This window comes from Perca flavescens, chromosome 24 (assembly GCF_004354835.1).
Source record: "Perca flavescens isolate YP-PL-M2 chromosome 24, PFLA_1.0, whole genome shotgun sequence".
Classification (NCBI taxonomy): domain Eukaryota; kingdom Metazoa; phylum Chordata; class Actinopteri; order Perciformes; family Percidae; genus Perca; species Perca flavescens.
In genome coordinates, this window is record NC_041354.1 from 12,365,343 (window position 1) to 12,375,493 (window position 10,151).

Consider the following 10,151-nt stretch of genomic DNA (forward strand, 5'->3'; position numbering starts at 1 on the left):
TAGCTGTTACCTCGTTGCTCATTCCATGCCTTAACAGAGAAACAAGTCTGTCTGTTTAAATGAGTTCACTGTGTCTGCTGATAACCTCATACCTCCTATTGTAAATAGGAGGTATTTATTATTTATTTTATATACCTCCACTTTAAAGGAGACCATATAGTTGCATAACTGTGGGCAAGTTGTGACAAAAGATCTGGATATCCAATAATCTCACTATTATCTACTACTATATCCTGCTTTCCCCTTTTCATCAATAATAATAATGATGTTAAATCACATAATACAGGATCAATATGTGCCATAATTTACACCAATGCACTGTGAGTGTTTTGTTATTGGCTGCTTATCTATACTATATGTCAGTGCTGTATTTAACATTCTTTTGACTTTTAGTGCCACACTAAAAGTATTGTATTCATTTGGGTACAGACAGATTGTGTACTGTTACACAAAGCGGAATACATTATATTATATTATGTATATTATATAGGGGGAATAGAGAGGAAATAATGCAGCTTCTATGGGGGTTGTCTTAATGGAGTTAATTCAGCAAATATTTAAATTGTATCCTCAATCAAAGTAGCCTACACATTCCTCCCCTGTGTCTAAGGTAGATTTTACCCAAAATGTTTAACATTACAACAGATGAAATGCAGTAAGTAAATGTTTCTTGTCCTGTCCTCTGTATCCATGTCAAGCTAAGAAATTATCTAATTTTTTACAATGCAAAACATATACAGGCCTATCTCAAATCCATAAAACGCACACTAAACCACACATTTAAGGTTTAAATGTCTTTAATAAGTATGTACGAATACATTTTTAGTCAGGGCAATTTTACTGTTCCATTTAAATATAATGTGTCTGTCAAAATATGTCTTCTTTGTGCAAAGTTAGAATAAAGCTACAGTATATCAGAATATTTCTGGATTTGAATATCTAAATAAATGGATATTGTTTACAAGGTTTCTTTTATGCTTTCTGTCCATTTCTAACCATGGAGAAGTCAGACATAGTCAAAATATACATTACAAATACTGTTAATGAAGTTACACTTACCGGTTATTGCCAATGTTATTGTCGGTAATGTGAAGTAGAGCTCAGGTTTGGTGGCAGGAATCGCTCTGCAAGATAAGCACCAAGGCGGTTTGATAATCTGGTCCATCTGGATCTGTGGTGAGTGATACTGTGATTGATGCTTACTTACTTGTGAAGGTTTCTAAACTGGAGATGCTGAGATGTAGTGTGGGCTTTCTATGGGTTCCAGAACATGGGGTTGAGGGCAATGAGGTGGCAGATAGGGTAGCTAAGGCAAGTTTAGGCTGGGATAGTGAAGACCAGCAGGTGCCATTTGGTGGCGTGCTGCAGCATCATCAGTGAGAGACGCACGAGTGGGATGCAGACGGCAGAGGAAGAAAGTTATACAGCATTAAGCCATCAGTGAAACCTGGCAACAGAGTGAACGTGCCTCGGAAGTATGAGATCAATTTGAAAATACTAAAGGCTGGAATAGTGAAAAGTGTGGGGTTAAAGAACATGTCATATTCCTGAGGTGGAAAGATGGGTGTTTAAAGATAAGGTTCAGGAGGCAGGGCGGGCGTGGGAATCTGATGGGCATCATGGGATCAGAAGGAGAGGGGATAAGAATCATCAGGAAGGCAATTAAGGCACTAATTACAATTTGAAAAGACACAGGGTTGATGAGTAGAATTTGAGAAATTGTAAAATGACATGACGTTACACACGCCTGTACAGTAGGTGGCGGTATGCACCTACAAGTTGTTTGCAATCCTCCATTAAAGCGAAAGAAAAAGAAGAAGAGTCCAAACTGGTGGATGCTAGATCAGATCCGCTAGACGTCACAGGACGTACCCCGTGGCCCGCCTTATTTTGCCTTATTCTGCCTTTGATTGGCTTACCCTGTTATTCTTACCCTAACCAATCCCCACTCCTCATGCCCAAACCTTACTACGTCGACACGTCGAGAAGATCCGACCCAGCAATTGCGATTTATTTTCAAGATGGATTCACGGGTAAATTCGTAAGAACGTCTCTTGCAATCGCTTGAAAAACGTTTACACTTTTAAAATAACTAATTTTATATAGTCGTGTCCCTGATGTTAACGTGTATCGTTTGTTTAATGAAACCGGCGATGACTTATTCATTCAAAGCTGCATCAGCGTTTAACGTTGACGTTTGTTATCGGATTTTACGCTAACGTTACCTAGAGCAGTTTATGGTTGCAGACTTTGATGGTTTCTTTCTGTGATTTTCCTTTAGGTGCACATCAGTGTAATTCAAAAAAATAACACACTGCGGCTGACACGGTGCACGGTGTGCTGTACCAAATATCACTGCCCCCTTTGCCCCACTTCATTGTACAAGCCCCGGTGTAGGGCAAAGGTTTTGCAGCACATGGAGGTGCATGTAAAAAATGCCATTCAACATGAAGGTTAGTTCACGTAATCAGCTTGGAGCTACGTCACTATCATTTGTATGTAACTGCTACTAGTCGCTTTGTCTTATAGGGTGAATACATAATGCTGATTGTCCCTTCGTAGATTTCTTCATAACAAAATGCCACCAGGCCTGCAGGAGTGGAAGCAGTGGCCACTTCCACTGCCCTATCTGCCTCAGGACCACAATAAAAAGGCAGGATACCCTGAGGCATTTGCAGATCTGTAGGCCACCTCTCCATGACGCCCAGGTAGACGCTGATGCTGACTGCAAAGAGGAGGGCGTCACCTCCCAGACCGAGGAGGGCAAAGGTATTAAATCGCTCTTCATCTGGCTGTGTTCGTGTAATGCTGTTAGTTGATTGTCAGTTTGATTGTTGATTGTCTGCAGCGGGATCTGTGGACCTACCTCATCTCAGCAAGGACAGACTGCCTGCATCGGTAAGTATGTGTGGGTTTGTGTTTATAAAGAAACTGTGTGTGTGGATGTTTGTGTGTTTTTCACATGTGCATATTAAACCTGTGTGTGTGTGTGTGTGTGTGTTAGGTACATGATAGTGAAATGCAAGGACCAGGAGATCCAGCGGAGAGACCCCAAGATCCATCGCCACAATCCGTCTTGCTATTCAGTCCTCGCTTGGACCACCCTCCCTGCAGAGTGCCCCGTGAAAAGCTGCCAAATGTACTTTGTCCTCACTGCAATGTGCAGTTCCTCAGAAAAAATTTAAAGAAGCACCTATACAGAAAACACGCCGATAAAGCTGTGGGAGACATCGCTGCAAATTCCCATGCTGATGTTGATGAGAGGGATAACAAAGGCGCTGTGAAAAAGTCGTTTCTTGGACCACTTTTGCCACTTGATCTCCAAAACAAAACCTGGGGGAAAGGGCACCAAATCAAGTGCGAGCCCAGTGAGTGCGAAATTGCCGAGTCGGGTATGGCTGCAGCCGGGAGCCTCCCGTCTCGTGCCTGGGCGTATCCTGCGGTAAGTTCTGAGGGTCCAAAGTACATATAAGTATATTGTTTATTTGATGAAAGCTGCGGTGACTTTACCATTTTTGAAGCTGCGAAAGTGTTTAACGTTGACGTTTGTCAGCAAATATAAGCTAACGTAAGATAAGATGGACTTTATTCATCCCACACTGGGAAATTCCCTCGTCGTAGCAGCTCAAATGCAACACGACAAATAAACTAAATACACATTAAATATAAATAGAATAGAAAACTGTATTATGGTAATATGTGCACTGAAAACACTTCTTTTATATATATAAGTGGGTTAGAAATATATACAAATGAGATGTTACCTAGAGCAGTTTATGGTTGCAGACTTTGATGGTTTCTTTCTGTGATTTTCCTTTAGGTGCACATCAGTGTAATTCAAAAAAATAACACACTGCGGCTGACACGGTGCACGGTGTGCTGTACCAAATATCACTGCCCCCTTTGCCCCACTTCATTGTACAAGCCCCGGTGTAGGGCAAAGGTTTTGCAGCACATGGCGGTGCATGTAAAAAATGCCATTCAACATGAAGGTTAGTTCACGTAATCAGCTTGGAGCTACGCCACTATCATTTGTATGTTTGTAACTAACTACGGCTACTTAGTAAGCTTACCAATAGTAACTTTACATACTAGTCGCTTTGTCTTATAGGGTGAATACATAATGCTGATTGTCCCTTCGTAGATTTCTTCATAACAAAATGCCACCAGGACTGCAGGAGTGGAAGCAGTGGCCACTTCCACTGCCCTATCTGCCTCAGGACCACAATAAAAAGGCAGGATACCCTGAGGCATTTGCAGATCTGTAGGCCACCTCTCCATGACGCCCAGGTAGACGCTGATGCTGACTGCAAAGAGGAGGGCGTCACCTCCCAGACCGAGGAGGGCAAAGGTATTAAATCGCTCTTCATCTGGCTGTGTTCGTGTAATGCTGTTAGTTGATTGTCAGTTTGATTGTTGATTGTCTGCAGCGGGATCTGTGGACCTACCTCATCTCAGCAAGGACAGACTGCCTGCATCGGTAAGTATGTGTGGGTTTGTGTTTATAAAGAAACTGTGTGTGTGGATGTTTGTGTTTTTCACATGTGCATATTAAACCTGTGTGTGTGTGTGTGTTAGGTACATGATAGTGAAATGCAAGGACCAGGAGATCCAGCGGAGAGACCCCAAGATCCATCGCCACAATCCGTCTTGCTATTCAGTCCTCGCTTGGACCACCCTCCCTGCAGAGTGCCCCGTGAAAAGCTGCCAAATGTACTTTGTCCTCACTGCAATGTGCAGTTCCTCAGAAAAAATTTAAAGAAGCACCTATACAGAAAACACGCCGATAAAGCTGTGGGAGACATCGCTGCAAATTCCCATGCTGATGTTGATGAGAGGGATAACAAAGGCGCTGTGAAAAAGTCGTTTCTTGGACCACTTTTGCCACTTGATCTCCAAAACAAAACCTGGGGGAAAGGGCACCAAATCAAGTGCGAGCCCAGTGAGTGCGAAATTGCCGAGTCGGGTATGGCTGCAGCCGGGAGCCTCCCGTTTCATGCCTGGCAGTATCCACTGGTAAGTTCTGAGGGTCCAAAATATACTCGGCAAAAACAGAAACCTCCTGTCACTTTCAACTGCTTTTATTTTCAGTACGTAAAACTTTGTATGAACATAAAAAAATTCAAGTACTAAGAACTAAACTTCTTATTTTGAGTATACATATAAGTATATTGTTTATTTGATGAAACCTGCTGTGATTTTACCATTTTTTAAACTGCTTCAGCATTTAACGTCAACGTTTGTCAGCAAATACTAGCTAAGATAAGATGGACTTTATTGATCCCACACTGGGAAATTCCAACAAATACTAACTGTGTGTGTCTCTCAGGTACATGAAAGTGAAGTGCAAGGACCGGGAGATCCAGCAGAGAGACCCCAAGACCCATCGCCAGAATCCATGTTGGACGACCCTCCCTGCAGAGTGCCCCGTGCAAAGCTGCCAAATGTACTTTGTCCTCACTGCAATGCGCAGCTCCTAAGAAAAAATTTAGAGATGCACATTTACAGAAAACACAGAAAACAGAAAACATGAGAGGAATAGGAAAGATGCTTTATGCATTGATGAGAGGAATGGTGATGTCCAAAATAAAACCTGGGGGAAAGGGCACCAAATCAAGTGCGAGTCCAGTGAGTGCCAACAGGCCTGGGAGGAAAGGGAAAGTAAACTGATGATAAACTGAAAATAAACACAATTAATGTAAGGAAGTCTAATTTCGACCCAAACCTCAATCTTTTTTTCTAAACTTTTTTTTTTTTTTTGACGAGATGCCATGCCACCAAAAAAAGCATCCCGCAGAGGCTTATGAGGTTCACAACATTTAGCGATCGATCGACATGCTGATTGAGGTTCCTCTTGTTAGACGACAGCAGGTGACAATCATGAGCTTGACGGAGAAAGTGAAAGCCCCGCGCCACAAAACATTTGAGAAGGACAAGCGGATTATCTTGCTGGGAAACCGGGTGGTTGGGCAGGTTGCAACATTAAGGCTTGTCGCCCTCTCCCACGGAGAAAACAAAACGGATAAACTACCAGCCATCCTCATTCGTTTTGCCAACAGGAAACCTACAACGCGATTGCTGACACTGGGAAGACGGCTAAAGGGCATGGATGTGTAGTTGAATGAACACCTGACTAGTCCAAAAACGCTGACGGTGCTAGAAAAGCCCCACTCTCTAGAAGGAAGAAGAAAAAAAAAATACAATCCACATGGACTGCAAACTGCAAAATATCTGGAAGCTGAATGGAACAGCAGTTCTAGTCATTAGGGACCTGGAGGAGCTGGATAAATACCAATGAGACAAACTATAATAAGGTAATTGAATACACCCCAGTAGCTAAAAAAGGACTAAATAGAATTAAAAACCACAAACATGTCATGTCCTGAAAATAAGCGTTCGTCTACATCAGGACTTTGCATATACAGAGCATTAAATGCAGGACAGAAAATAATATTGATCCTTGCTAACAGCTGCAGTTATTACACAGATGAGCAATTCAATATAGCTTTCCAACTAGAGCACAACCTATCAATTATCCACTTTAACAGCAGAAGCCCATATGCCAACTTCCACAGCATTAAAGACTATTTAAGAGATTTCAGGAACCGATTCAACATCATAGCAATGTAGGAGACCTGGATCAACACTGAGAAAGGTGTAGATTTTAAGATTGATGGCTATGAACGGAACTATAAAAAAAGTGACACTATACGTGGATACAAGACTGAGTTATAAGGTGGTGGAGAGCATGACAGCAGCTGTTGACATGCTGGAATGTATTACAGTAGAAATGTGTATGGCAAGGACAAAAAAAAACATTGTTGTGAGCTGTCTATACAGAACTCCTGGATCAAGTCTCAAAATAGGAGGAGGAGTGGATAGAAAAACTGTTCACAAAAAAAACATTGCAAAAGATTATGTTCATATTAGGAGACTACTTAGGAGAAACTTTGACCTATTACATCCCAAAAATAGCATAACATGACTTTCAAGATTTCATCAGTACAATGTGGGCTTCTATCCAACAATCACCAGACCTAGTAGGGTCACATCTCTCACCCTGCATACTCTACCCCATAAGCAGAAATAAATATAAAAAGTATAAGAATAATCAATATAATGACGATATGTAACCATTTTAAAACAAATAAGATAATTTATCAGTTTTTTTTTTTTTTTTTTAACTTCATACTGCTTTAACTTGAAATTAATGCAACTCCGATTTCTGTTTTGTGTTTGTCATCTCATTCATGGACATTATGCAATTCTCCACTTTCCAGTGCGAATGCAAACTATACATATCGCTATACGTTCTATAAAAGTGCATTATTGTATGATTTTTACTTTAACTGCCAGTTGTGTTTCATGTTAAGATAGGTGCTTTTATTTGTCAAACACTTGTAGATATGCAGCCTTAATAGATGACATCTGGGAAGAAGAGGAACGTTCTACAGACCAACTGTGCTGACGCTGCGAGGTAGGATACTTCCAGTCTTACCAGCTGCTGTGCCTAATGTATTTTTTTTTTTCCCCCATGTTTTGAGCACCTCAAACTAAATTGTGTTCACCTTAAAATATCAGAGTATTGGCACAAGTCTGTGAAACTGAAAATCGGACCCTTTAACAGCTAACAGAAACATGCAAAAGCTTAAAAGGACATAATGACTCCCATGGTTGTGTTGTTAGGTCGGTGGGGGTGTGTTAGTTTGTCACCTACGGTAGTAGGGATGGGGTCCATTAACGTGATGGATTTTGTTAGCAATAGATTGAACAGTCAATATATAGCTGTTTGTCTGTCCTGTTGGTCCAGACTGCAGGACAGCATCATACGATGTCTCCTAACGACTGTGGCAGTACGTCAGTCCCAGAGACATTGATGCCAAGATGAGATAAGATAAGAAAAATATTATTGTCTGTCACGAGTGACTGAAATTTGTCTTTGAAAATTGAAATTTGGCAGGCTCAAATGACATCAAATACACAAAAGAATGTAATTATACAGAACACATATAAACAGAGTAACAACATTGACTGTTATTGACTGCAAAAAGCAGTCAAAGAAGCCTGATTGGAGCGGTTTGATGCTGTCTTTGCATGGCTGTTCAGTGTGGTGTGTGGCAGTGGGAATGAAGGATTTTTTTGTATAGCTTTTTTTTCCTGCAAATGGGAGTCTGTACCGTCGACCTCATGGCAGTAACTGAAAGGATTGGTGAAGGGGGTGGGTGGGATCCTGTGTGATTATAGTGGCTTTCATGAGTACTGAGGGGAGAGGGGGATCCTGTTATCTTGCTGGCCTGATTTATTATTCGTGCAAGTTTGGTTATTTGTGTTTGATGGTGAGGGCATTGTACCAGGCTGAGATATTGAGTGAGTATGGATTCAATGAGTGACCAGTAAACTGCTGTTGAAATGTCCTGTGGCCCTCTCTGTACTACCGAGTTAACCGGTTGGACAGGACCAAACTGACTCCACCTTAAATTTGGAGATCCACAATACAAAGATGATTTAGGGAAAATAAACTATTCAAATAAATACTTCACGTACTTTACTCACATTTATTTGAATGAATCGAATACTCGGGAACTCCACCTCTATGTTTGAGCTGAGTGCTGATGTCCCGTCTGTCCAGCTGTTAAATCTTGCTGTCTGTCGTGCATCAGGCGTAGGGTCAGTTAGGATACCAAATGATGGGACCCTTCTAACACCACTGATAACACACCTCTGTCTGCAGAGGGCAGGCACAGCACAAGTTGCATCACTTTGCGTCTCTGTGCCTTTTTATTCCTCCTTAAGAAAAAGAAACTGACGCACATTTATAGAACCAGAATAATCCAATAAACTGTCGTCCTTCTCTTCTTTTCTCCCCCAGGTGAGTGCAGAGTTTCCGGACGACCACGTTGCTTCCTACTGTACTGGTCTGATCCTTACCTGCATCGTTTATTTTCGGAAATGTGTCACCTTTTTCAGCCCTTCTGAGTTTGCAGGAGTATAGTACATAGTAACATTATGATGAGTTAAAGGCCTTGGACACCCGCACAGGTGTTTTCAGGTATTCTGGCTGATTAGAACTTCTTTCCAGGACTCTGTGGGTGTGTATGAACTGATTGATTGACATCTTCCTGAGCATCCAGTTAGCTCTGTGGCACCTGTTAGGGCGGCACACACGACATGACTTTATCATTCTTATTGGTAGATCAAATTTGTGACGTTATAACCGTGCGTTCATGGACATTTTCCAAAACATTTTCCCGAGTGAAAGCGTCACCATTCACGTAACATCCTGTGGGAATCGGAGGTGGGAAACTCGGGCTGGATTTTGATAACCGAGTTCCCCAGTTGGTGACGCGTTGTCAACAACTGACGTTTGATGGAGGCGACGTTGGTTCACTGAACATATTTCAATGATAATAAACTGTTTATTGTCGACAAATGCCTCTGCCAAGAAACCTACACAGACATAATATGTTTAAAATTATTCATAAATAGGCCTATGTATGAAAAAAACAACACATCCGTGTCTTTTCCCGTTGGTTGTCCTGCAGATAACACAAACAAACACCTGGCCATGTGCTGTTTGGATGCCTGTATAAGAAAACAGCAGAGAATCTTCTGTTATGTGGCCTCCATGTTTCACACACCTGATGCTCTAGGCTACAGCCGAAAGGATGAGAAAAAAAATCACTGCTAACTTTGCTTCATTAGTTTTATTCCCCCTGTTCAGGAATGAGACCCTAAAAATTGTCTGCCACAGCAGCACGGTTAGGATAACATGTTTGTTGACATTCTAAGTCCAAAATGTAAATGATGTTAACTGAGATGCAGAAGCCAGCAAAATGTTCCGGTCTGATTTTCTAGCAATTATGATTTTATTGTAATATTTTCCTTGCAAAAATTTGTTATGCCAAACGCCAATATAACAGAAGAAGAAGAACACTCATCCAGACCATGTGAACGCTGCCAGTCGGAAAAACAACTTATTATTATTGTTATTCAGAGGTGGCATGAACGCAGCATAAATTCCCATCTATGCTCCAGCCCACCTTTAACCTGGGCAGAGGTCTAATCAGCCAGAACGACTGAAAACAACTGTGTGGGTGCCCAGGGCCTTTACGAACACCCACCTTTAATGAAATGTCTGTTCAAAATCCAGG

The 10,151-nt window shown here is 41.6% G+C and overlaps 1 protein-coding gene across 1 annotated transcript; it reads left to right on the plus strand.

The window, feature by feature from the left end:
• The first annotated feature begins 1,938 nt into the window (after positions 1-1,938).
• On the plus strand, positions 1,939-9,320 carry LOC114551067 (uncharacterized). Its single transcript, XM_028572139.1, has 12 exons — positions 1,939-2,033; positions 2,282-2,453; positions 2,563-2,769; positions 2,849-2,898; positions 3,005-3,442; positions 3,821-3,992; positions 4,145-4,351; positions 4,431-4,480; positions 4,579-5,016; positions 5,330-6,314; positions 7,405-7,477; positions 8,870-9,320. The coding sequence occupies exons 1-10, from the start codon at positions 2,022-2,024 to the stop codon at positions 5,531-5,533; spliced, it is 1,950 nt and encodes a 649-aa protein (XP_028427940.1). The 5' UTR covers positions 1,939-2,021; the 3' UTR covers positions 5,534-6,314; positions 7,405-7,477; positions 8,870-9,320.
• The last annotated feature ends 831 nt before the right edge of the window (positions 9,321-10,151 follow it).